The sequence below is a fragment of the Felis catus genome, chromosome A1 (genome assembly GCF_018350175.1).
Source record: "Felis catus isolate Fca126 chromosome A1, F.catus_Fca126_mat1.0, whole genome shotgun sequence".
Classification (NCBI taxonomy): Eukaryota; Metazoa; Chordata; class Mammalia; order Carnivora; family Felidae; genus Felis; species Felis catus.
This window is the reverse complement of record NC_058368.1, coordinates 94,016,111-94,044,101: the sequence shown is the minus strand read 5'-3', so window position 1 is coordinate 94,044,101 and position 27,991 is coordinate 94,016,111. Positions and strand designations below refer to the sequence as shown.

General features: G+C 40.8%; 1 protein-coding gene across 1 annotated transcript; it reads left to right on the top strand.

Annotated features, from left to right (window-relative positions):
- Window positions 1-436: 436 nt before the first annotated feature.
- FEM1C (fem-1 homolog C) lies at window positions 437-27,991 on the top strand. Its single transcript, XM_023254280.2, has 3 exons — window positions 437-771; window positions 1,625-2,364; window positions 23,275-27,991. Exons 2-3 carry the CDS (start codon window positions 1,821-1,823, stop codon window positions 24,582-24,584), a joined length of 1,854 nt encoding a protein of 617 aa, XP_023110048.1. The 5' UTR covers window positions 437-771; window positions 1,625-1,820; the 3' UTR covers window positions 24,585-27,991.

Below are 27,991 nucleotides of genomic sequence, written 5' to 3'. Positions count from 1 at the left end.
TTTTTAGAGCCCATATTTTAAAAAAAGAATAACTTATGATTGGCAGGTCCCCAAACCAATCTTTTTCTCAAATTTGCGTTTCCTGCGTTATTTTGTTTTTCCGAGATCTAACTACGAGCTCGGTGTATTTCCACCAAGAGTATTTATGGGTGTGAGAGGGTAGTAATAGTCACCACCCTTCTGGAAATTCTGTCCGTGGGACCCAAAGATCCCTCGCGCCTCCACCCCCGGCGACCTAGCGAGCGGAGGACCCAGCGACCTCGCCGCACCACCCCCACCGACCGGGACACCTTGGCCTCGCCCCCTCGTGGCGCCCCGCCCACTTCGGCGTGCCTCACGCTGGTGCGTCCTCCGCCGGGTCGCGGCCCCGCCCCCTCCGCGCCGCCCCGCCCCGCCCCGCCCCTACGCGGCTGCTCGCGGCGGCCGCCGCCCTCCCCCGGCCCAATGGCGCGGCTGCCGCGTCAGTGATGTGAAACCTGGCTCAGGCTCGTCCGGCCCCCGGCCCGCAGCCCATTACACCATCCGCCGCGGCATCCGCTGCAGCTGCTGTAGCCCGCGCAGCCAGGGAGGGCGGGAGGCGGCTCGGCGTGGCGGGGCGGGGCGAACGGCGCGGCCGGATTCATTCCTGTGGGGCGCGGGGCATGGAGGAGCTGTGCGGCTGCAGGCGGAGCAGGCCGGCCCGGGCGGCGGCGCGGACAACGGTTTCAATTTAAGGGGGGCGGCCCGAGCCCGAGCGGCCAGCGGCGGTGGGGAGGACCAGCCCCCGGGCAGGTAGCGGTGGCGGCGGGGGCCTGCCGGAGCCCGGGCTGCGGCCTGAGGCGCCCGCGGGGAGGCCTGGGCGGGAAGGGGAAGGAGGGCGCCCCCGGCAGCGGGCGGCGGGCCGGAGGCCCCCAGCTTCGGTGGCCCGGCGGGCGAGGGTCGTGGTCGCTCGGGGAAGGGGCGGCCGGGGTCCGGAGAAGGTGGCGGTGAAGGTTACGGAGGGGCACGGGGTCTGGGGGAACCTGCGATCCCTTGCGGGGTGGGGGGGGGGATCAAAATGGGGCGGGCGAAGTTAGAGAGAAGGCGGCCGGATTTCCTGAGAGCTTCGAGTAGTTTTAAAGGAAAGCGAACCTTGTCGGGCGAGGGCTTTGGCGTTGGCTGGCCGCGGTTTGTCGTGGCCGACCTTTTTGTTCCTTCTCGAAACCCATTCTGGCCATAGCGAGGCCTTCAGTCTCGCGCCCTTGGCTCGCTCCCCTCTGCAGATGTGAGGAAGAGAAACATTTCTGAACCCGCGTCCCTCGCCGCTTTCGGGTGCACTCTCCCTGGGCGTGTGCAAAGCAAAAACTAGAACAATGCTGGGCTGCTCTGGAGGCGACAAAACCCGGTCGCCTGTAGTGTTTCAGCTTACCGTATATAGAAAAGAAACTGCCTCCCACCAAACCAAAACATTTGGGTCTGTGTGTAACCTTTTTGTAGTCTTTCCCACCGTGTTTTGGTGGCTTGAGTTGTCCCTTAAGTATGGGACTATCCGGCCCCCTCCCTCCCCCTAGGAGTAGAAATTAAGAAAACCTAAACTGTTTTTGCCTTTACCTATGGAAAACTCACAAATCCTCCCCCCCCCCCTTTTTGTCCCTTCTTTTCCTAGTTTGGTGCTCTGGTTTTCAGATGTTGGAAGGCAGTAAGACAGAACACACTCTCCGTGGTTTTATATCCGTTTGGAGTGCCGTGATTAACATTGAACTTTGGTTCCTGTAACTCTTGCCTGTGTCCGTAGAGTTAGGCTGGGGCTTTGCTTTGAAGGATAAAAAAAAAAAAAGCGCAGCCAGCTCCACCGGACATAAATGGATCTAAAGACCGCAGTGTTTAACGCAGCTCGGGATGGCAAACTCCGGCTTCTCACCAAGTTGTTGGCAAGCAAATCCAAAGAGGAGGTTTCCTCCTTGATCTCCGAAAAAACGAATGGGGCCACGCCACTCCTGATGGCCGCCAGGTACGGGCACCTTGACATGGTGGAATTCCTCCTAGAGCAGTGCAGTGCCTGCATAGAGGTCGGGGGCTCCGTCAATTTTGATGGCGAAACCATCGAGGGGGCCCCGCCGTTGTGGGCCGCCTCTGCCGCGGGACATCTGAAGGTGGTTCAGTCTTTGTTAAATCATGGAGCGTCCGTCAACAACACCACTTTGACCAATTCAACCCCTCTCCGAGCCGCCTGTTTCGATGGCCATTTGGAAATAGTAAAGTACCTTGTGGAACACAAAGCCGATTTGGAAGTATCAAACCGCCACGGGCATACGTGCCTGATGATTTCCTGTTACAAAGGACACAAAGAGATTGCGCAGTATTTACTCGAAAAGGGGGCAGACGTTAATAGAAAAAGTGTCAAAGGTGAGTGCAGCCTCTTCGTTTCTGTGTTTTAAGTGTTTACCATCGTTTTCAGGAAGCTGGATGCATCACTGTAAACAGTGGGCGTTGAGTCAGCCCACATTGACAGACCTGTTCCGGCTAGGTGTCCCTTCCAGCATAACCTTGTTGGTTGTTTCTCTGATGTTTGAGAATACGCTGAATGAGTGTGATAACAAGCCCTCTGTCGCTGTGTTAAGTAGCATTTTCCATCTCTTGTTTGGAGTACTCTCCAATTCCCGGGTTCCCCAGACTTACAGGGGATGTTAGTGACAGTTGACCTGAGCCTTTAGGCTTGTGTTCAGTCTACTTGAGAATATACTTCAAGGTAACGTATTCTTTTTTAGCCTAGATTGTTTTGTTTTTTGTTTTCTGTTTTTGTTTTTTAAAGAACGCCGGTGTAGTAGAAACTACTATATTTAGTGACTCATTGTCTTGTGTCTTGGGTAGGCATTTCATTTGTTATTTTGTCAGGGAAGGCCAGGCCACACTGACCTGGAAGGATTAATGTCAGTGGAAAAAGAAAATCTGTCCCCTTCTTCTCTTAATTTATTGTTGGCCAATAGAAAACCCTTTCACGTCGATCATGTATTAAATATAGCGAGAGAGAAAACAGATTTTAAAATATGCTACAAAACTGAGCACAAAACAAGGCGTGGATTTGTTGGCTAGCAACAGTGTCAACACCTTTGTGGAAAAGAAGGGCTCAGGTTCACAACTGTGTGTAATTTTCAGGGATGTAATAAACCTAAAGCAGCAAATGATAGTTGCGAAACTTTTTTTTCCCTAAACTCTCCAAGACAGCTGTTTTGATAGCGTATTTTGATGCTTGGAACCTTTTTTTTTTTCCCCTTCAGCATGTTTGTTTATACAATAGCAAAGTGATTCACAGCCCAATTTAAAAAAAAAAAAAAACTATTAAAACTTAAAAGGAGACTACACACATGGAACGAAAAATTCAAACAATTCAAATTGATTTCCAGTGTTTACAATGAGAAAGAAGTCTGATTTCTAGACCTCCAGCCCCCTGCAGCCTCTGTTTGTAAGCACTCTCCCTGTTTTTGTGTGTTCTAGAGATAGTCTGTGCGATGACAGTATACTTGTCTGTGTCTCTTCCTCCCTCTTTCCCTTCTGTTAGTTGATGCATATTATTTTGTTGTTGTTGTTGTTGTTGTTTTTAAACCTTAAATTATCTTGGACGTCATTCAGCTCCAACACACAGAACTGCCTCATTCTGTTTCATGGCTACACAGTATTTCATTGTATCAATATACATAATTTATCTAGGCCCTGTTGATGGACAGTTAGGTCACATCCAATATAAGCAGAGCTTCTGTGAATATTCTTAAACAAAAGTGTGGCTTTGCACACTGTGTGAGAATAGCTGTATTATAAATACTTATAAATGGAATTGCTGAATCAAAGGGTGCATTTATCATTGTGGGAGCCTCTGATTGCCTTTTGGAGAGCCTACACCACACAATTAAGGGACACTACATAGTTATTGGACATAATTCACTGAAATTAGTATGATCTTTTTAAAAAAGGCAGGCTCACTGATTTTCTGTAAATTTTTTTTTGTCAGAGAAAATATAAAAATCTCACAAAATTCCACTTATAGACAATCCTTTCGAAAAATATTTCTGAATTTATCATAGAGATACATGTATGTAATTTTATTATATATGCTCTTGTTCTGTAACCCTTTTTTTAGCTTAATAAATAATATCTGTAATGTCACTAATTACAACCTTTTAATTTCAGTAGCTGCATACTCTCCTAATGGAGGGTTATCTTGCTTCTGTCTTTTCAGTAGGATAAAAAATGTTCCTGTAGACATTCTTTCTTACACATTTTTTCATTTGTTCTTGCTTGCCTTTGAGGTGGGTTGTTGGCTCAAATGACAGCATGACATTTTTGTTTGTTTTCAACACTCATTCTTTTAAAGAAAGGCTGTTTTAAGAGGACAGTTACTGCTTACGTGACCAGGTTACCATGGGAAATGCTTTGAAATCGTAAGTAGCTGAGAGAGGGTTAAAAGGTATGGCTGCTTGGGGCGCCTGGGTGGCTCAGTTGGTTGGGCCACCCGACTTCTGTTCAGGCCATGGTCTCACTGTGAGTTCGAGCCCCACAGCTCAGAGCCTGGAGCGTACTTCTGATTTTGTGTCTCCCTCTCTCTGCCCAGCCCCTCCCCCCCCCCCAATAAATAAAATAAATAAACATCAAAAACAAAAAACAAAAGGTATGGCTGCTTGTTTAGGCTTGTTGGATTTGTTGTTTCTTTCGTTTGGGTTTTTTATTCATTAGCCTAATAATACACAGTTTGTTAAACTTACATATTTAAGTAAAATTGTTTTAAACCCTTAGGTCATTGGAGAGATGAGTCCTGGTACTGTTTCTCTTATGGTTTTCAGAGGTTCTTTGTCTACTTCTGGAGACAGAATGTGTGAGACACCTGTGCCCTAAGCAGATCACATTTGTGTGAGCATTTTCCCCTAGTAAACTGTGAGTGGTATCTCCCTCGATTACCTTTGCTCTTTCGGAAGAAGGTTCCTTTTATCACCATCATCACATAGCTTTGCATGTGAGGACATGTATGCTGCCTCTTTTGGTCAAATGATCTAATTCTAGAGTTGTTTTTTCCTGCTGTATCAGTATCTACCACTTGTGGCTTTTACAAAAAATTACACTTACCATGAGAAAATAATTTTGTACCAAAAATTATTTTCAGATAGCCTCCTTTATACATATATATGTACATATGTGTGTATACATGTATGTATACACACATATGTGTACATATACATATATACGTATATACATATATACATATATGTATATATATATATACACACATATACATACAAATATAGTATTTTAAAAATATATATAACATGTATCACTTTGTGTGCATTGCTTTTACCTGTCATGGTGTCTTTTAATTTCAACAGTGATTTTTTTTTAAGTTTACTTATTTATTTTGAGAGAGAGAGAGAGAGAGCGTGAAATGGCGTAAGTGGGGGAGGGTCAGAGGGAGAGAGAGAATCTCAAGCAGACTCTACACTGTCACATGGAGCCCGATGCGCGGCCTCAACTCATGAAACTGAGCCGAAACCAAGTCAGATGCTTAATCTGCTGAGCCACCCACGCACCCCTTGACAGCGATTCTTAATGAAAATTGGGGGCTGATTAAAGTATATATGTACCCTCCCCCACTCTGATCCTGAAGCTTCCATTCCTTGATAATCACTCTCTTACTGACTCTAGATTGTTTTATGGGTTAATGCATAATAAAAAAGCAGGAACCAGTTGAATCTAAGGGGAACATTGGAGAAGGATCTATGCGATAGAACATCAAGAAAGAATTCTGCCCCCCTCCCCCCATTTTTCCTCCTGTCCAAAAAGTGGAAAAGACTGGTGAGACTAGGGATAAAATAGAATAATTTCTTAGGAAATTGTGTGTGTTCACTGTTGGAAATGGTTCTGAAGAAAGAAGACACTGGCAGATTATGCTTGGTCTGCCTAAATACAAAAAGCACATGACCTCTACGTTCCATTGTATTCCATTGTTTTTTTGCAGTCACGCTGTCTTCTATTCGATACATGGTAATATTCTATTGGCAACCAACCACTTACCTCTGGAGACAGTGGGTTCTTTCTTTTCCCCTGGCATTCAGAAAGGAGAAAAACTTTGAAATATTTAGAAATACTTCTCCATTTTAACACAGCATTTGATGTTTGAAACAGGAGAGCGGGTTGCCATGTAGAGCTGTAGACCACAAATCAGAAGTGATTGAACAAGCCCGTGTCAGAGTGATCACATTTCAGCCCTTCACGGTTATGGTCATCTTTGGCTTGCTTTGTTTTTCCTTTTTTTTTTTTTTTTTATGTTCTCGTTGTTCAGAATAGGGTCTGTAGTACAGTTAGGTGCGCCCTTCAGTTCTGCTTTTACACCCTGATTTGATTGGGGAATTGAGCAGCTGAAAGTGATTGGAATGCCTCAGAGCAGAAGAGCTTCTCTGAGTCGGGACTGGGGACACTGGTCCTAGCAGGATCCTCATGCTATCCTCATGCATGGCTTAATCTTTTTAAATACCCAAGGTAAGTAGGTTAATTGGTAATAAGATAACCACTGAGTTTTCTGTAGGCAAGGCATTGTGCTGGACATTGTGGGAGGCTCTGAGAAGACACAGGATGTCACATTTGCCAACTGCTAACGGGTTAGTGTAAGTCCACGCTGGTGGATTTTAGAAGAATGGGATCTTCATGGAGACGCCGAACTGGGCCTTGAAAGGATTGTTGGGGTTCATATCTCTAGAATGCATTTGGTACAGTTTTATGGTGTGAGGAAGGGCACATTGAGAGATCTGCTTGGAGGGTCCAAGAATTGGAAAAGGCATATTTGGACCAAAGGGCGCTCAGGGCTAGATTGAAGTCTAGATAAAGGAGTTTGATTTTATTCTTTATGTAGAGGTAAGGCAGTGAAAGTTTGCGGCTGGTGTTTGTATCCATGTGTTAGAAAGAGAGCCTGGCCTGTAGTGGGTATTTGGTAAATGAGTTTGTTGAATGACTGTGCTGGATGTAAGAGAAAAAGGATTGTACGCTCCTTGTTGTCAGGGACTGTTGTGTTTTTCTTTCACTATGGAAATAAATACACACATGGAGACATGAAAGAAGAAATGAAGACCGTAATTGTGAAAAAAGAGCAGTACAGGTGGGACTCCAGGGGATTTCTTTCTCCTCTCCTTTGTTTTCTGCAGTAGTTTAAAGCAAACCCTAGGCATATTATATTAGTTCTGTCCCATAGGATAGGCATTTTGGGGTCTAGGTGTATTTCAGTCAAGAAAATCTGAAAAAAAGAAATCTTACTGTTTTTTTTCTTGTTTTTTTTTTTTTTTTCACCCACTGTAGCTGCAAAATTATTTTAGATAAGAAAATCTGCCCCGTAAATTAAGAGCTGTTGATACTAAGGTAAAGGACCAAGAGGATACCCCTTGTCACCTAGGTAGTTTATTTCCCTGTACTTCAGGACTCTCTGAGACTGTTGGAAGTAGTTCTGTTTTCTTTCTTGACTTTGAATATTCTTCTCAGCTATTGGTTCACCTCAACACACCTACTTCCAGAGAAGAGGTGAAGAGAGGGACATCAAATTTCATTCTGTTTTCTGGCGTTTCTGTGTTAATTCTGATTTCATAATAATGAAAAACAACAACTTACTAGTTGAATTCATTCACATTCGAATCCCAGAGCATCAAGTTGCTCCCTTGAGTGGTTCCACGTTCATTCTTGCCCTCTTGTGTCCCTGAGCGTACGTCTCTGTATCCCCAGGGAGACTTGATATCCTCCTTGGAGAAGCGAAGCTGCAGAAAAATGTGTAGATGGAGCCCAGTGGGGAGATAGCCATCGTGTTCCTCTGCGCCTGGAGATTGGATTTTGAACTGTGAATCCTTACAAGTGAACCGAAGTTGGAGAAAATAAGTAGATCCTGAACACTACTGCTCTTTTAGGGCTATTGGCAGCAACTTGGGCTTAAGGCTGAGGTTAAGTTTTACTTCTTGACCTTTGGGTACAAGTGGGACTGTCACCAAGTCTGTCTGTATCAGATTTTCCTAGATTAAAAAGTGTTTAAAACAAAATTCAGGAAGCCTCTGGCATTCTAGAGACGTATGCTCCTGAGACATTAGGAAGGTATGTGATGGAAGATAGAGGTGGGGACCGGCCCAGGTAAAGAAGCCATGTGGGTGCAAATCTGAGGAAGACATGTCTCTTCCTTTTGTCCCCCACCGTTAGGAAGAATGGCCAGGAAAGGGAGTTTGAATGAGTCTCAATTGTAATGTTGATGTTTTCATCAACTGACATTGTGTAATTTTCATCACATTACACTACTGTTGATTGCTTTTAGTCTGGATTCCTAAACTCAGGTCGTCTTAGCCTTGAAATTGCACCTGTTGTCAAGACCCGTCTCCTAGGCACTTCTGATTGCCTTTCAGTCATAAGAATTCATCTTACTTCTGGATGCAGATGTTTTTAGCATTGAACTTTGTTGGAAGCTCAAGGACCTGTGTCGTTAAATTTCTATATGCTTCGAACTCAGCGCCTTATACACAGGATTAATGAAGGGAGGGCACATGGTAACCTTGGCACAGTTTGTCCTTGATTCTGTTTTGATTCCTTTTTTTTTTTTTCCTTCAAACTCCTGTTCTCAGGTATCTCTGGTGTTAGCATAAACATGGGGAAGGGAAACATCCTGAGCAGAGGAACTTTCTAGTGCCCCTTAGATACCCTGAAGTGTTTCTCTCTACTCCTTCTTACCTCTGCCCTTAACACATACCATTTAGTTATTCCAGGAATAAAATACTTGGAATCAGCCTTGTTCTGCAGCTGAATCGCAGGCCCCCCTCCCCTCCTTTGCAAGTGAGCCTCTCACGGTCCCAGCCACAGAACTGAAGAAGAGTGGATGGCAGGCACAGTAGGCTAAAGAGCAGTGGTGAGAATTGTTCTTGTGCATTTCCAGTAAGTCTTTTACAGTTAGAGACCCTTTAATTGCTGTTTCTAAAAGTCAAAAGTTTTTACCAAAAACGTAAGTACTTTGATCTTAAGACAGCTTTGAGACATACTGTTCGCCCATTTAAGTGTGTGAATCAGTGTGTATTCACAGAGTTGTGTGGTCATCACCACAACTACCTTTTCATCCCCCACCCGCCAAAACCCATATCCAGTCATACTCACTGCATCCCCTCTTCTCTCCCACCCCAAGTACAGAAACCTTAGGCAGTCACTAATCCTTCTGTCCTCTAGGGACATAGGCCTGCTACGGACATTTCATATAAATGGAGTCCTAATATGTGGTCTTTTATGATTTGCTTCTTTCCCTTAGCATATTGTTTTCAAGGCTTGTCCATTTTGTAGCATGTTCTTTTTATTGCTGGATAATCCCTTGTGTAGATAGACCACATTTCTCCATTTATCAGTTAATGGGCATTTGAACTGGTTCTGCTTTTTAGCTATTAGGATAAGAATGCTGATAAGAATATTCATGTACAAGTTTTTGTGTGGATGTATGCTTTCATTTCTCTTAGGCATATGTGGAGGAGTGGAATTGCTGGATCACATGGCAACTCTGTTAACCTTTTAAGGAACAGCTAAACTATTGTCCAAGTGGCTGTACCGTTTTACATTCCTGTCAACAGCCTAGGAGAGTTCCAGTTGTCCACACCCTCTCCAACGTTTGTTACTACTATTTTTTCTTTTGGAGGGGGGAATAGCCATCTCAGTGGGTGTGAAGTGGTATCTCATTGTGGTTTTGATTTTGATTTCACGTGATGATGTTCACCATTGTGTGCTTTTCATGTGCTTATTGGCCATTTGTTTATCTTCTTTGGACAGGTGTCTTTTTGTTTGCACGTTTTAAAATTGGGTTATCTTTTTATTACTGAGTTGTAAGAGTAATTTATGTATTATGAACGCAAGTCTTTTATCAGATATTTGATTTGCAAATATTTTCTCCTATTCTGTAGGTTGTTTTTTCACTTTGTTCTTTTTCTTTTTTTTTTTTTTAAACTTTTAACGTTTATTTATTTTTTTGAGACAGAGACAGAGCATGAACGAGGGAGGGTCAAAGAGAGAGGGAGACACAGAATCCGAAACAGGCTCCAGGCTCTGAGCTGTCGGCACAGAGCCTGACACGCGGGGCTCGAACTCACAGACCGTGAGATCATGACCTGAGCCAAAGTTGATGCTTAACTAAGCCACCCAGGCGCCCCATCACTTTGTTATTTTTCTAAGTAAATTTAATTTTTTAAAGAAAATGAGAGAAGTTAAGAGTAACGGAAAGGGAGTCAGGTATACCATTAAAATAAGAGGAACAAGTGAAATGAGTACTTATAACAAACTTAATTTTTTTTTTTTTTGTAAAAACTGAAGTGATTATAAAATGTCTCTCCCTCCCATTCCTTTTTCCTTCCTTCCTTACTTTTTATTGAAGTATAGTTGACAGAACATTGTATTTGTTTCAGGTGTACAACATAGTGATTTGAGTAATAATGTACGCAGTGTTCATCATAGTGAGTGTGGTTACCATCTTGTCACCACGCCATGTTACTACAGTATTATCGGCTGTATTCCCTGTGCTGTACTCTGTATCCCCATGACTTACTTATTTTATAACTGGAAGTTTACCTATTAATCCCCCTTAGCTATCTTGCCCATCCCCCCCTTGCACCCTCCCTCTGGAAACCACCTATATTTATGAGTTGCTGTTTTGGTTTGTTCATTTTGTTTTTTAGATTCCACGTACAAGTGAAATCATATAATCTGTGTCTTTTGCTGTCTCACTTATTTCACTTACCATCCCTTTTGTCCCATCCATGTTGTCACAGATGGCAAGATTTCATTCTTTTTTGTAGTTGAATATTACTCCATTGTGTGTGTGTGTGTGTGTGTGTGTGTGTGTGCATGTGTGCGTGTGTATACACACAGATGCACACGCACCATGTCGTCTTTATCTGTTTATCTGTCGATGGATGCTCAGGTTGTTTCCATATCTTGGCTGTTGTAAACAGTGCTGCCATAAACATAGGGGTTTATGTATCTTTTTGAATTAGTGTTTTTGTTTCCACAGTGGCTGTACCAGTTTACGTTGGTGTTTTCACTCTTCTGATAGGTATTATTCACAGCAATTTGGATTTTATTTTACAAACTGATTTCTTAAATATTCACCTTGTAGATCACTTAGATTTGACTTAAACTAGAAAATTGTTAAGAATACACTGCAGGGTTTACTGATATCCTTTATTACAAAGGAAAGTTTCTGAGGGTCAAACGGTGTAATCTAGTCATAGAACACACCCTTTTCCTGCTGTGGCATAGAATTTTCTCATTCACGCATAAGGTGGAGTGGAGATACTCGTTTTTCTGTGTGGTGTGAAATAAGGCTGTGACCTAACCCTCCTTTTCAACTTCTCTTCATGTGTCTTTTTTTTTTTTTAATGTTTATTTATTTTTGAGAGACAGAGACCAAGTGCGAGTGGGGGAGGGGCAGAGAGAGAGGGAGACAGAATGTGAAGCAGGCTTTAGGCTCCGAACTGTCAGCACAGAGCCCGATGCGGAGGTCGAACTTGTGAACTGTGAAATCATCACTTGAGCTGAAGTCGGATGCTGAACCGACTAAGCCACCCAGGAACTCCCCTTTTTATTTTTTAATGTTTATTTATTTTGAGAGAGAGCACAGTGTGGGAGGTGTAGAGAGAGAAGGAAAGAGAGACTCTCAAGCAGGCTCTGTGCTGCTAGTGCAGAACCCATCACGGGGCTTGAACCTATCAACCGTGAGATCATGACCTGATCTGAAATCAAGAGTTGGATGCTTAACCGTCTGAGCCACCAAGGTGCCCCTTCTCTTTGTATTTCTTGATATCATTATTAGATGTGTTAGTTTAATGGCAGACACCTATATGACAAACAGGAAAATAAGATTTCTCTTCTGTTTTGAAAATAAGATTCCTCCTCTGTTTCCCTGGTGCTCATAGTAGCAAAGACCAGCAGCGTAGGCATCACTTAGATCCACCCTGGATCACCTGAATCAGAATCTGCATTTTACTGCGATCCAGTGGTGATTGTGCACATTAAAGCTTGAGAAGCACAACTTTATTTGACTAAAACACATACACACAAAACTTGAACTGTGTGAGAACTTTACAAAACAGCAAAATCCCTTCAATTGATATTGTTAGAAAAAGCAGTTTATAGTAGACATTTTGTATTTGTAAAACATTGTATAGCCCTTACGAGAACATTTTTGTTTCAATAAAAATAGAAATTGGGAGTGGTTTAGGAACTGACTTAATTCTGGTCCTGGAGAGCCTAAGTAATCTTATTCAAATGGAGATAGTTATAAATTCTGCGTTGAAGTTCTTGTATGATTTAAGTCGTTAGTTGATTGGTAACAATCTCATGCAGACAATCACTTATTTATTGTTTAGTCAAGCCCAAAACATCTGGTGTGGAGCCAGGGAACTGTTAGGGCTCCAACTAGTTATTACTCAAAATACTAGTTTGTTTTTGGATTACTTTTTTTAGGAAAATCTTGACCCCTTCGGTAGGCACCTCAGCTTTCACAGTGGAGTGTAGTCTCATGTGCCTGCTATCACAAGATTACAGGTCTCTAGAATTAACAGCAGCCAAGATTGGCGCTTGTAGAAAGGTATTCTTGAGAAATACTGCCATGATTTTTGTTTGTTTTTTGTTTAATTAAGTTTTTATTTTAATTCCAGTATAGCTAACATACAGTGTTACGTTAGTGTCGGGTGTACAACATAATAGTGATTCAGCGCTTCCACACATTACCCCGCCCCGGTGCTCCTCACGGCAAGTGTGCCCCTCAGTCCCCATCACCTATTTCACCCATCCCCCGAGCCCACCTCCCTTTGGTGACCAAGTGTGCGCACCTCCGTCTCCTTCCCTTAGTGTCCATCCCAGAAGCCTCTCAACGAGTAGGGCTACCTTTTATTCTTCCAGATTCTTCGCACTGTTTCTATGTTCAGTTATAGGGTTGAAAAGTAATATATTTAAGATCATACTGTGTTAGCTTTCTGCATAAATACTTTAACTGAATTAACACTTGGACCGTTAGCTTGATTTTTAAGAAATGGCCTTTTAACAGACATGCCTTTTGAGAAATCATAAGCATTTTCCATAATGAATTCAGTGTCAGAAGTTTTATTTTTTCTTCAAATGAATATGTTCTGAGTCAGGCATTGAGAATTATATAATACAATGTTTATATTCTTTCTTTTTTTTTTTTTCTTTAGTTAAAGGTAAATTAAATTTCAATGCTAAATATCCCTAATTTCATCTAAGGTGCCTGGTAATATTAGTATTTATTTTTGAACCTTGTGTTCTATTTTTAATTGGCTTTCTTACTCTGAGGACACAAAATTAAGACCTTATGAGGTAGAGATCGCGAATCTTGTGTATTATGGAAGCATTTTTTTTTAAGTTTATTTTTGAGAGAGAGCATGTGTGCATGAATGGGGCGGGGGGGGGGGGGGAGAGAATTCCCAAGCAGGCTGCATACTGCACACTGTCAGCATGGAGCTCGACTCAGGGCTTGAACTCACAAACCGTGAGATCCTGACCGAAGCTGAAATCAAGATCAGATGTGTAATCGACTGAGCCATCCAGATGTCCCTGGAAACACTTTTAAGAGGCACATAACCCAGGGAAAATGCTTCAGTTGAATACTTAGTAGTGCTTGGCACATGATGTTATACACCAAGAGTTTAAGTCATTAATAAACCTAGCAAAAATTAAATACAATTTTATTGGTCTTTGATGTATAATTTAGCAGAGGTTAGTCATTAGGACATAGTTAACTTGATTTTTAAATTCAACTTGTTAGATATTTTTCACAAGAACTTGCGTTTAATACTAAAAGCATCTCTCTCGAACGAAACAATAGAGCAAGATATATACCATAAATATAGTAGATAACTGATCAACATTTTATAAAATGCATAGAGAAAGTCAGACTAATAGTCCCAGAAACTGGAACATAAATAGACTTGTCATAAAAGAAAATAAAGTTTGTGAACAGACATGGGAAAATGCTCTGTGTCTCTAGGTATAGAAGTAATATAAATCAAAATTCGAAAATTCATTCTAGTACCAGAAAGAATACTATAAAAGTGGAACTTTTATTTTATTAAAAAAAAAAAGTTTTTTTTTTCAATGTTTATTTTTGAGAGAGAGAGAGAGAGAGCGAGAGAGAGACAGAATCTGAAGCAGGCTCCAGGCTGTGAGCTGTCAGCACAGAGCCTGACCTGAGGCTCGAACCCACAAACCGTGAGATCATATCCTGAGCCGAAGTCAGACGCTTAACCAACTGAGCCACCCAGGCGCCTCCTATAAAAGTAGAACTTTTAAAAGATTGTCTAATTACTTTGGAATGAATTAAAGATGTATTTTAAGCTTTCACACATTTGTGATTCTATTTTAAATTAGACATTACTTTTTTTGTCATTTAGTTATCGAGGTATAATTTTATACAATAAAACTCATCTTTTTTAGCAAATAGTTCCGTAAGTTTTGATACACATACACTGTAGCTTGCCCACCAGTATAGTAAAGGTAGAACAAGGGTTCCTTCATGCCCCTTTGCAGTTAGCCCCTCTCAGTCTGGCCCCTGGCAGTCACTGGTCTGTTATCTGTCCTTACAGGCTTTTAGGCACTAATTGTAATAGTGAAAATCCTGAAGCTCTGCAGACATCCATTGACGGGAGGTGTTTGTGTTAACTTGGTTCATGCCTCCTTGCTTGAACTCACCATAGAGCCATTAATAATGATCGCGTAGTATCCATGGAGTTCATGTGGACCATGTACCTACTGGTAGCCCGTCGTGACAAAATGACAGATGTAGGAGAAAAGCAGGAAACAGTTGTAAATAGACTGATTAGAACTTTATCAAAACATCTATGTAGAAAGACTTGGAGACTTCAGACAAAAATTATAGTTGCTTTAAAATTACGCTTTTTTTTTTTTTGCCTCCCTTTTCTAAACTTTTGAGTCAAGGTCTAGACTATAATTCAGAAACATTTTTTCAGGGCTTTTAGGACATGAAGCTGTGGTGGTCATATACATAACTTGTTAGAGTAATTAAGATTTCTCTCCTGAGATTTTACTTTTTAAGCTTACTTTATCCCAAGTTTGAATCACTTTTTGTGATACCAGCTATTAAAAATTTAAGAATCTTTGGGGCGCCTGGGTGGCTCAGTCAGTTAAATGTTCAACTCTTAATTCTGGCTCAGGTCATGGCCCCAGGGTCATGGGATTGAGCCCCGTGTTGGGCTCCACGCTGAGTGTGGAGTTGCTTAAGATCCTCTCCCCCTCTCCCCTTCCCTCCTTCCTCCCTTCCCTCCTTCCTCCCTTCCCTCCTTCCTCCCTTCCCTTTCCCCCACTTGTGCACTCTCTATCCCAAAATAAATAATAAATATTTTTTAAATGTTCGTTTATTTTTAAGAGGGATAGAGTGTGAGCGGGGGAGGGGTAGAGAGAGAAGGAGACACAGAATCTGAAGCAGGCTCCAGGCTCTGAGCTGTCATCACAGAGCTCGACGCAGGGCTTGAACCCACCAACTGCGAGATGGTGACCTGAGCCAAAGTTGGATGCTTAACAACTGAGCCACCCAGGAGCCCCAATAAATAAACATTTTTCAAAAATTTAAGAATCTTACCTTAGCCTTAGCAGTGTGCTAACTGCTAGCTGGGATACAAAGGAAATATTACATGGGGTCTGTATACTTTAGGAATAGACTGTTAAGGTAAGAAAACCGGTTTGTGTGGCAGTAATACTGTACTATTAGAAGATATGACATAATATTCTAATAGCCCATGTAGTAGGGTTACCTACCAGGATAAGTGATACATTTATTCACTAGGCATTCTCAAAATGACAAATCGATGTGGTATAAACAAGATGGCCTCTTTGGGCAGCTGAAGTTTCTGTTGAAACTTGAAGGACAAGAAGTTAAAATGGTAAAGAAGGAAGAGTGTATTACAGGGAAATGAAAAGCCAACGCGTGGACACGAGTGGGATTGTCCCCCGTGCTGGGAGGGACACTTAGGACAGAGTGACAGGAAGCAGAAGTGGGGTCTCTGCCATGTGAATGATTGATAATGTCTTTTGAATGAGAGTGTTGACCAACTATGGCCCGGGGGTCAAATCCTGCCCACCTCCTGTTTTTGCACTGCCTGAGAGCTAAGATGTTTTACCTTTTAATGGTTGGAAACAAATTTAATGAAGAAGAATTTTTTATGACTCATGACAATGCCATGAAAGTCATATTTCAGTGCCCATAAGTACATTTTTGTTGGAAACCAGCCGTCCCCATTCATGTAACGTATGGTCCCTGGATACTTCTTGACATGGCAGAGTCGAGTGGCTACAACAGAGACCTTACAGCTTGTAAAACCTAAAAATAACTGTCGAGCCCTTTATAGAAGAAGTTTGCCAGCTCCTGGCAAGATTCACAGTGCAGCATTCGTATTGGACGTGCTGATAAATGAGGCTGGAGAAGTAGGGTAGGGTAAAATCCACTCCTCATAGTGTGTCTTACGTGTGTTACCACTAACCAAGATTCAGCTTTACTTCACATGTTTTTTCTAAAACTATGGATTTCTTCCTTGTTGTCCTCCCACCCTGCACAGATAGTGCCTTGAGAATCAGTGCTGTGGGATTCTTCAAGCCATCTTAAAGATTTTCAGCTGTTTCTTTAGAGGAGGCATGAAGGGTGTTGAGTTGGAAAGTAACATGATCAGTGGAGTTTCGTTAGGAGGTTTGGCTTGTATTAGATAAAACTTACTCATCAGATTTGAGGACGACTAGCATTTAAAATATGACCCCAGGAATGAGCAGAGCACTACGGTGGTGATTGGGCGGCATGGGTGTGTGTTCTATTACTAATGTCTCTGTTTTCTATTTGTAGAATAAGTGTTTTCTCTGCCTGCATAGTTATGGATGTAAGATGACAAGGGGGCAACAGTTGATACATAACATTTAGGAAAATAAAAAATGCTGTGCTGCTGTATGGATACTGTTTTCTTCTCTGATGTCTGCTTTTTATTATTTGCTTCTGCTTTCTCTGGGTTTAATTTACTGTTTTTCTCCTTTACTTTCTTGAGATGGAAGTGTGGCCATCTTTTTAAAGCCTTTCTTCTTTTCTAACATGTACCTTTGAGCACAATTTCAGCCATATCCCACCAGATCAATTACTTAAGGTTTTTGTTCTCATCCAGTTACAAATATTTTCAGTTTTTCCATTGGGATTTCTTCCTTGATCTGTAGGTTATTTAGAAGTATATATTTAAAATTTCAAATACATGGAGATTTTTCTAGCGTTTTGTTGGTGTTGGGGTGTGTGTGTGTGTGTGTGTGTGTGTGTGTGTGTTTGATATCTAACTTGCATTGTGAACTTAGAACATAATCAGGGATATCAGTCCCTTGACATTTCTGTGTGACTCTCTTTATGGCCAGAATGTGGTTGGTATTTCTATTTTTCCCTATATCCTTGGAAGAAAATGGTATTCTACAGGTGTTGAGTCCAGTGTTCATTTATGTATGTCTGTTAAATCATGTTTGTTAATTGTGTTCAAAATCTTCTATATCCTTACCGGTTTTGGTCTTCTGTACTGACTGAGAAGTGTGTTCAGGTGTACTTGCCCGATTGTGCATTTGCCCGATTCTCCTTGGAGTTCTGTTGATTCTTTGCTCTATATAATTCAAACCTATGTTCTTAACTCAAAAGAAGTTTAGAATTACAGTATCTTTATGTTGTTTTGAATTTTATATCCTTATAAAATATTTCCCTTTATCTCTAATTAGCCATGCTTTTTGCCTTAACGTCTGCTTAGTTAGCATCTACTTAGTCCTTTATTTTATTTATTTTTTTAACATTTATTTATTTTTTGAGAGAGTGTGAGTGGTAGAAGGGCAGAGAGAGAGGGAGTCACAGATTCAGAAGAAAGCTCCAGGCTCTGAGCTTTCAGCACAGAACCTGATGCAGGGCTCGAACTCAATGAACCGCGAGATCACAACCTGAGCCAAAGTCGGCTGCTTAACTGACTGAGCAGGCACCCCAGTCCTGTATTTTAATATCACACAGCTTCCTTATAGTTACTTTTTGCATAGGGTATACATTTTTTTCCCTTTTTTTCCTCTTTAGCCTTTTTCTGCCCTTGTATTGAAGGTTGTGTCTCCTGTAAGCAGCATGTAGTTGAGTTTCATGTATTTGTATTTTCAGTCTGACATTTTATGTCTTTTAATGGGAACATTTCGTTTGCTTGCTTTTAATGTAATTACTAACATATTTGGATTTTAATCTCTATTTTCTGATTTTTATTTGTCCTATCTGGTTTGTGTTCTTTGTTTCTCATTTTTTTGTCTGAATTCTTTTTTTCTTACTTCATTTTCTTTCTCTATATTAGAGACTACATAATAATGACATGCTGCATATCCGCTGTTATTTTATGGATTACTGTACTACCTTGACTTACCAAAGGAATAACATAAATTTCTTTTTTATTTTATTTATTTCTTTTTTCATTTTTCAAATTTACATCCAAGTTGGTTAGCACATTGTGCAATAATGATTTCAGGAGTAGAATCCAGTGATTCATCCATTAACGTATAACACCCAGTGTTCATCCCAACAAGTGTCCTCCTTAATGCCCCTTGCCCATTTAGCTCATGGGCCCCCCCACAACCCCTCCAGCAAACCTTAGTTTGTTCTCTATATTTAAGAGTCTCTTCTGTTTTGTCCTCCTCCCTGTATTTATATTATTTTTGCTTCTCTTTCCCTTATGTTCATCTGTTTTGTATCTTAAATTCCACATATGAGTGAAGTCCTATGCTATTTGTCTTTCTCTGACTAATTTCCCTTAGCATAATACCCTCTAGTTCCATCCACGTAGCTGCAAATGGCAAGATTTCATTCTTTATGATTGCTAAGTAATAACTCCATTGAATATATATACACTGCATTTTTATCCATTCATCCATCGATGGACATTTGGGCTCTTCCCATGCTTTGGCTATTGTCAGTAGTGCTGCTATAAACATGGGGGTGCATATGCCCCTTCGAAACATCACACCTGTATCCCTTGGATGAATACCTAGTAGTACAATTGCTGGGTCGTAGGGTAGTTCTGTTTTTAATTTTTTGAGGAACCTCCATCCTGTTTTCCACAGTGGCTGCACCAATTTACATTCCCACCAAACAGTCCACGAGAGTTCCTTTTTTTCACCGAAGCTTGTTATTTCTTGTCTTTTTGATACTAGCCATTCTCACAGATGTGATGTGGTATCTCAGTGTGGTTTTGATTTGTATTTCTCTGATGATGAGTGATGTCGAGCTTTTTTTCATGTGTCTGTTAGCCATCTTGATGCCTTTAGAAAAGTGTCTATTCAAGGAATAACATAAATTTCTGATTTTACCTCTGTCCGAGCCTTGCAAACATGTTTAGAATAGTTGAACTCCGCTTACCCTCCTTTTATGCTGTTGCTGTGAAGCATTTCATTGCTCTGTATGCATTTCAAGCCCTACAAAGCACTGTTCTTTCCAAAGTCTCTATTTCTTACGTATTTATCCCTTTTATTGATGCTTCTGTCCATATCTCGATGCTTCCATGTGGCTCATCTTTCTTTTGCCTAGAGAGAACACCCCGTAGTATTTAGGTCTGCTGGTCATAAGTACCTTGGTTTTTCTCTTTTCGTTCTTGCCTGAGTGCTTCATTTCACATTTATTCTTGGTGTGGGTGTAAAATTCGAGTTGGCGCTTCCCTTCCTTCAGTGCTTTTAAGATACCATTCTGTTGACTCCCAAGTTCCTATTCCCCAGGAGGGCTTGGCTCTCAGCCTAGCGGCTCTTTTGCAGGTGGTTTCCACCTGTGCTCTGGTTGTAACGTTTCTCTCTTTGCCTTCGCACTGGGCAGTTTTGCTGTAGTGAGCCGGGAGGTGATATTCTTCATATTTCTCTGTCTTGGTATTTGTAAGACTTCCTAAATTTGTGGTTAGTACTTCATCAGCTTCAGGAAATTCTCAGACTTTAGCTGTTTAAGTATTGCTTTGGGCCCATTTTCTTCCTCTAGAATTCTGGCTTTTAGGTTGTTAACCCTCTGACATCGTCTCCACTGTCCTTGCTTTGCCAGCCTGTCCCCTCCATGCTGCTTTCTGTATATTTTCACCTCACTTATTGTCCAGTCCCTCAGTCTCTCTTCAGCTGTATGTAATCTGCTTTTAAAGCCACCCACTGAGGTTTTCAGTTCTAGAACATCCGTTTTGTTCCTTTTTTGTAGTTTCCACTTTTCTAATTCTCAGAAATGTTTTTTAATCTCTCATACTTTGCGAAGCATAATTATTACTCTGAGGTCTGTGTCTGATAACTGTATTATCTGGATCTTCTGTTGGGCCTATCAGCTCTTATTTGTCTTGGTTTTGTGTTGCAGTTCCTTTGATTGGATACTTAACATTATATATAAAGAGTATAAAAAAAATAATTTGAGCTATAGCAAATAGACAATATCTTCTCTAATTACTATTTGTATTTGCTTCTGGCTTTTGACTAGTTTAACTAGCAATCCCGAATTTCCTTAATTCAGTATCAACACGATCTTAAATTGGATTTAGGTTCCTCCAGTACCTGGTTTGTTTGCAGTTTGCCTTAACTGCTAGGGTGCAGCCCTTCAGAGCTATGACTCAGAGTGTACGGTGAGGGGGGAGGGGGTGCAGGGAGCAGTTCAAAGTTCCCTTCTTAGTGGGTTCTGGACTCTGGTTTTCTCCCCTGGCTCTGCCAAGTTGTCAGAAGCTCCACTCAGTTTTTTACTAGCTGCTGCTTCCAGAATTGGTAGAGGCCACTGGGGGAAGCTTCCCCAAATCCTGGACTTGTCTAATTTTCTTTCTGCTCCCGGATGTTGTCCACTTTTTAGCTCTTTGTTAAATCAAACAGATTTTTAAAAATAAATTTTTCAGCTTTTCTAGTTCTTACCGGGAAGATTGATCATACTCTGCCATTACTACATGTGAAACTCTTCTGTATGTTTTTTATTTTTAAAAGTCATCTTTTTCAGTCTATGGTGTATTTCAGTACAGCAATTCAGTTAATTAAGAAAATGACTTCTCACAATCTGAAATTCTGATCAAGAATATGTCAATATGTTTTAAAAGAACACAGTAAAATTCTAAGTCAATTCAGACAAAAAAAAAAAAAGAAAATGACTTCTCTTGCATTGTTTATTTTTTTTAAGTTTATTTATTTTGAGAGAGACACATATGGCACGAGTAGGGGAGGGGCAGAGAGAGAAGGAGACAGAGAATCCCAAGCAGGCTGTGGGCTGTCCACAGGGAGCCCAACACAGCACCTGAACTCACGAAACCGAGAGACCATGACCTGAGCCTAAACCAAGAGTTGGATGCTTAACTGACTGAGCCACCTGGTGCCCCTCTTGCATTCTTATTCTTGATTTTATATGACTCTGAATGGAGAAGAATGCCATTGAAACCTTATATTTCCCTTATATTGTCTCTTTCTTAGAGGAAAAAAGTACTATTAGGGATTTTTAATTTTAAAAGTTTTAAAAATACATTTAGTAGTAGCTGTGTTTTTTAATGGAAATTATTTTGAACAAATGAACGTTAGTAGTCAGAACCTCTGGGCTCTCTGAGTGCTTGGTTATATACACATTGCTAAAACATGCCATCAGACACCATTCCATTGTGGACCTTTGAAATCTTGAGTCAGAATAAATATGTGCAGATAATCATGTAATTCCTGTAGGTATCATGGAAGAATAAACAGGATAAGCCTGTGGAAAGATTAAAGTCCTAATGTGTCATAACTTGCTTTTTGGAATTTTAGTTAATAGATCTGTTATGTGAAGTATTCAAGTTTAAACCAGTGTTTAGTACACCTGCTGTGTCAGCATTCCCCCACCCCGAGCCGGCCTCCCCCCCATGTCTGGAGGTGAGTCAGCATACCATTATAATCATGGCTAAGATGTATTGCGGTGACGTAATGAAGGGTGTGCAGCTGGATCCTAAGGGGGGGGAGGCACAGGTGGGGTCGAGAGGAATCTTTGCAGGCTTTTTTCGCTGTCTCCTTGTCGTAAGAGGTCACACACAGCAGTTTTCTGCCCAGGGAACCCCATTAGAGACTCAGAGCCCAGGGGTTTTCTTGGAGGCTAGTCACATAGGCACCCTTTGCGGAAATACCCCAAATTCCAGGCTCTCAGAAGGAAAGCAGGTATTCAGCATAAACTATATTATCAATACAAACAGAAAGCCACTCTTATCATTTAAGGAGGGTTTTCTGAACTCTTCACCAGACGAGGTCTCAGGTGTCAGCTGAGGGCTGTCCCTTAGCAAGCAGCTGGCTCTTTCTGAGGATAACCAGTCTCTGCCAGCTATGTTAACTCTTTTCTGCACATGTGCCTGAAATGACTCACTGTTGAAATTTTTTGCAAACACCGTGTAGAAATACCAAAGGTCTGTGTGATAATTTTTGTTATGATAACTGGTAAAATGTTTGGCATTGAACTCGGGCAACTGAAATACTTTGGTGGTTGTATTGTCTTAATACGTTGCGTACAGGCTTTTACGGCATGTGCCTGTTGTCCGTTTTAATCCACGTGTGGGAAGAACAAGACCGCGTCAGAACATTTAGTACATCTGAAAAAAATGTTTAAAAAATTAAATTACCATGGGAAGTAATCCATCATGAAAGGATACTTCAGATGTCTCTTTTAAACTTCATATTGAACCACCCACATATTTTTTTCAGATTTTAGTGGACTTGTTTTTCTTACGGGAGCTGAGGAAAGTACTTTGTCACCGAGGATTTTGACTAAGACAGCTTACCTCCCCATTTGACAATCAAATATTGAAAGACATAATTTCTGACTACTATTAGAATCAAACTAGAGGATCTTAGATATCATGGATTCAGTTTCTTGTTTTTAAATGTGGAAGCTGACCCAGAAAGTTAAGTGACTACAGAGTTGAATAGCTGGTTAATTTCATTTCATCACTTTTGAGTCAAAGAATATGCACTTGAAAACATTATTTAAAAAACCCAAGAGGCCATGGATTAATTTTGAATTTCATTTAGTGACTTGGATGATCCTTTCATGCCTAATTTGGTCATATAGTCACCAAACTTAACAAGTGTTTATTTAACTTCCTCTGTGTGTCAGACACTAGTTTTAGGTGCCGGGATAATTTTTTCTCATGTGTAGTCAAATTAATGTCCCACAAAGGGCAGCCTGGGACTGCCTGCTTCTCTTTAGGTTCGTCATGTGTTCCGTTGTACCCTGGTCCCTCAAAATCTGTTATCTCTTTCTTTCTTCTCCTTAAGGTAATACTGCATTGCACGATTGCGCGGAATCTGGAAGTTTGGACATCATGAAGATGCTTCTCATGTATTGTGCCAAGATGGAAAAGGATGGTTATGGAATGACTCCCCTTCTCTCAGCAAGTGTTACTGGTCACACAAATATTGTGGATTTTCTGACTCACCATGCACAGACGAGCAAGACAGAACGGATCAATGCTCTGGAGCTTCTGGGAGCTACATTTGTAGACAAAAAAAGAGATCTGCTTGGGGCCTTGAAATACTGGAAAAAGGCCATGAACATGAGGTACAGTGATAGGACTAATATAATTAGCAAGCCAGTACCACAGACACTGATAATGGCTTACGATTATGCCAAGGAGGTAAACAGTACAGAGGAACTAGAAGGTCTTATTGCTGACCCCGATGAGATGAGAATGCAGGCACTATTGATTAGAGAGCGCATTCTTGGCCCTTCGCATCCCGATACCTCTTACTATATTAGATACAGAGGCGCAGTCTATGCGGACTCTGGAAACTTCAAACGATGCATCAACCTGTGGAAGTATGCTTTGGATATGCAGCAGAACAATTTGGACCCTTTAAGCCCAATGACCGCCAGCAGCTTGTTATCTTTTGCAGAACTGTTCTCTTTTATGCTGCAGGATCGGGCTAAAGGCCTGCTGGGCACCACTGTTACATTTGACGATCTTATGGGCATACTGTGCAAAAGTGTCCTTGAAATAGAGCGAGCCATCAAACAAACTCAGTGTCCGGCCGACCCATTACAGTTAAATAAGGCTCTTTCCATTATTTTGCACTTGATTTGCTTATTAGAAAAAGTTCCTTGTACTCTAGAACAGGACCATTTCAAAAAGCAGACGATATACAGGTTTCTGAAGCTGCATCCGAGGGGAAAGAATAACTTTAGCCCTCTTCATCTGGCCGTGGACAAGAATACCACGTGTGTGGGGCGGTACCCTGTTTGTAAATTCCCATCTCTGCAAGTGACTGCCATACTGATCGAATGCGGTGCTGATGTGAACGTCAGAGACTCCGACGACAACAGTCCCCTGCACATCGCTGCTCTCAACAACCATCCAGACATCATGAATCTCCTTATTAAATCAGGTGCACATTTTGATGCCACAAACCTGCACAAACAAACTGCTAGCGACTTGCTGGACGAGAAGGAAATAGCTAAAAATTTGATTCAGCCCATAAACCATACCACCCTGCAGTGTCTCGCTGCTCGTGTCATAGTGAATCATAGAATATATTACAAAGGGCACATTCCAGAGAAGCTGGAGACCTTTGTTTCGCTTCATAGATGATGACCGGACTGTATGTTCTGCACTGTCAAAGCACGAATTGGTAACAGTTGTTTCATAAACGAGCACTGTTGTGATGACACCAGCATTCACTTAGCTTGATCTCCTCGTGCTCTCATTGGCTAAAGCATTAGAAGCATCCGATTGACAGGATTGGTTTCCCAGTATTTAATATAAATATACCATATAATATATTGTTGGTGAATTATTGAGAAATGTAATGTCCTCTTCAAATTTCTAAAATTGTCTGCCAAAGGCTTACCTGTTCTGGTTTTGTTTGCTGTCGGGTGTTTGGGACAGAGTTCACCGTTTTTCAGTGGTGTCTTTATACTTTACTGGTTTGTGAATTTTATACAATCGAAAAATCTTTCTTTTTCCTGCTTCTTCCTTCTCTTCTCCAAGCTTCTTCCCCGTTTCCGCTTCCTTTGTTTTCCTAACCATTTCTACTTCAGAGTTTTTTCCCCCCTTACGGACCCATGCTAGGTCGTACACCCTCTCCGGACCTGTTAACCATTTGCAGTTACCATAAGTGCTTTATCTTCTCTATGCACCGGCTTAAACTTGACTGTTGTATGTTAGCACATTTTCTATGCAGCAGTTGGTCAACTTCGACTCAAAACACTGTTAAGTTTCGTTACAAAGTTCATTTTATGAAAGTGGTACTCTCTGTAGCATGAGTTTTTAGAGCTACAGGTTAGCTACCCGAGCTCAAGCTCTTTTGTTTCTTTGTTTTTTTTTTTCTCTTTTTCTTCACTTCTGAGGTTTCTCTCTCTACTCCACTGAAATTATCGTGTGCTAAATTTGGGAAACAAATCTATTCTAACTCATTAACCCAGTTGAAATTTAGGTCTGTCATCTTAATATATCATGCAGTACAAGGAAGAATCTTTATAAAGCGACCCACCTTTCATGCTGCGCCAGCATTGGCCCGCTTGTGCTGATGATGTGATTAGGTGTAGAGCTATTTGCTTAAATTTAACCTCAAAGTTTATCATACAGCTTTAATGAGTCACATTGACATAATTCAGCACTTGAACTGCAGATCACTTTTAGTTACCAAAAGAGCTAAAGCATGTCAGTGGCATGATGCTTGCCAAGCCAGATCTAGGCATCTAGGATAATTAAGGTATTTTAGTATGCAATTTACTGCCCTAGTATCAGAGGTCAGTAGAGTGTCCATTCTTTCTTTCTTCCAGCCTAAGTATACCTTTAAAGATACCTTGCATGAATTACTTTGGTCTCAGTTATTTGTCACTGTAGTTAAACACAAAGGTTGCAGTGCTTTCTATATTCCCTTACTGAAAGTTAGCTTCGCTCTGCTTTTCTTTTTTTATGTGTCGTTTTTTTTGTTCGTTTGTTTTCTGCGAACAGCTTTGCTAACACCACCACACACAGAAAGGGCTCTTTTAAGAAACGATAAGTGAAAAGTATTAAAAAAAAAAAAAAAGATTCAGGTAATTCTCATTCAGCACTTTATTGTTATTCAGAATGAAATTTATGATGGCACATTTGCCCTGCAAATGTCTTAATGAAATTGTTCTGAATAAAAAAGCTCCTCATTTGTTGGAGAAAAACTCAAGTTTACCTGTGAGTCGAATGAGCTGGATCACTTGGGTTTTTGCTTCCATTTTATTCTGAGGGTTTGATGTAATGGTATTTAAGGAGTCATCACTGCAAAGAATCACATTAGGTTTATTTCATCTTTATTCAGTACCAAACTCATAATGAACAGTAGTAAGTAAAAAAGCATTAGACTTTCTGATTAAATAATTGAGGTTTAATTTTTTTTTTTTTAAGATATCTTTACTAGGTTGTGAATTGAATTTCACCATTGAAAAGGGTGAATGGGATATAAATGGTCACTCTCTAGCCTTTCGATGAAGAGATTTTAAAACCATATTTACCACGGACAAATTTGATGGGATATTTGAGCTGCCATATGTATTAGTAATTTATGATTTAGACAAATATGCTAGAACTCTCAGACATCAGTATTTTGAAATCATTTGCCTCTGACCTTGTGGTATAAGAATTATATATGCATGAGCTACTTTTTTTAAAAAGGGAAACTTTGTAAGTACAGTAAATCTACACCAGTAGATCTCAGTAATTTGGGGGTAAATGATGAGCAATTGGATTTTTAAGTGATTTAACATTTTCCCCTCTTTTTTGGGAGGGGATAAGAGGGCTTACGTGCTCGTATAGTAACACACACCTCACTGTACTTTATAGGTGAACTTGAATCATACAACTTTAGTGGAACTAAGGATTTCTTGACGTAGCCTTTTCCACCACTAAATATTGATCACTTAGAACAGTTCTTCGGCTTTGAGAACTGAAATGCCTTATTTCAGTTTAGGGTACAGTTCTCTGTTCGCCATCTAATGCTGTTCGGAGCTCTTGAAAAATCCGTTAGTTTGATAGCTGAGAATGGTCCATGATTTCATTCTGGAGGAGGTTGGTTAAGAAACGTGACCTTGGACACCGTTAAGGCCTTTGTCTGAAAGTATTCTCACAGTCGTTCTTGACTGAATTAAAAAAATTCTTAAATTTGTGTTCCTTTTTTTTAACACAAATGAGTACTTTAATACTTGATGAGCTAATTGTACTCGTGGGATTCGAACTAAACTATACTGTAACATGGTGATGTTGGCTGGGGTTTGTAAGTTTTGGTGACATTTCTGTACAAATGCCCTGTAAGGCCTGCTGAATTTCCAATGTTCCGCTCTTGATCATTCCTGGAAGAGAAATGGTCATTTTACTCAGATTATTAGATACCAGTCTACTTTATAAAGACAAGTGGATTATAGGTTTAAAAAAGAGTCATTTTCTTACCCATAAATCTGACATGGGCATAAAACCCAAATCAGCAAAAACTAACATGGTGCCCATGACGACTTTGAAGTTAAGCAATTGCTCACTGACAAAGTGACTACCTTAACGTGTAATATCTTAGAGACCCCACAGCTACTGTGACTTGGGAAAATTCTTTAAATTTGTATGTGAAAAAGTAGCTCTTTAAAATCATTTTGCCCAGCTGAAACCTTAGGTTGAATTTTACAGGTAAAATAATCCTTGTAATTATCAGAATTGTGGGAACCAGATGAGATAATAACCATTTTCTCGCGTAATGCGACGGCAGCATTCTTGCATGGAACTTTAACCATTTTAGAGTTAGATCCTAGAGAAACTAATTGGTCGTCATCCTTTCTCTTCTTTTTTCTTCTCTTTTTTTTCTTTTTGCCCTCATATATCACTAAACAACTAGTTTCTCCCTTTTGTCACTTCCCATTGCATATTTTTCAGAAGAAGTACTGTATTCAGATGCCAGCCAATAAGTTGTCACATAATGGAAAATGATATGCCACAACATTCATTGTAAGGTTTAATAAAATTAAATTTGCACCAAA

Coding starts and splice junctions, on each gene's coding strand:
- FEM1C (XM_023254280.2), top strand. CDS start 1,821: ATGGATCTAAAGACCGCAGTGTTTAACGCAGCTCGGGATGGCAAACTC. Junction 2,365..23,274: donor TAATAGAAAAAGTGTCAAAG/GTGAGTGCAGCC, acceptor CTTCTCCTTAAG/GTAATACTGCATTGCACGAT.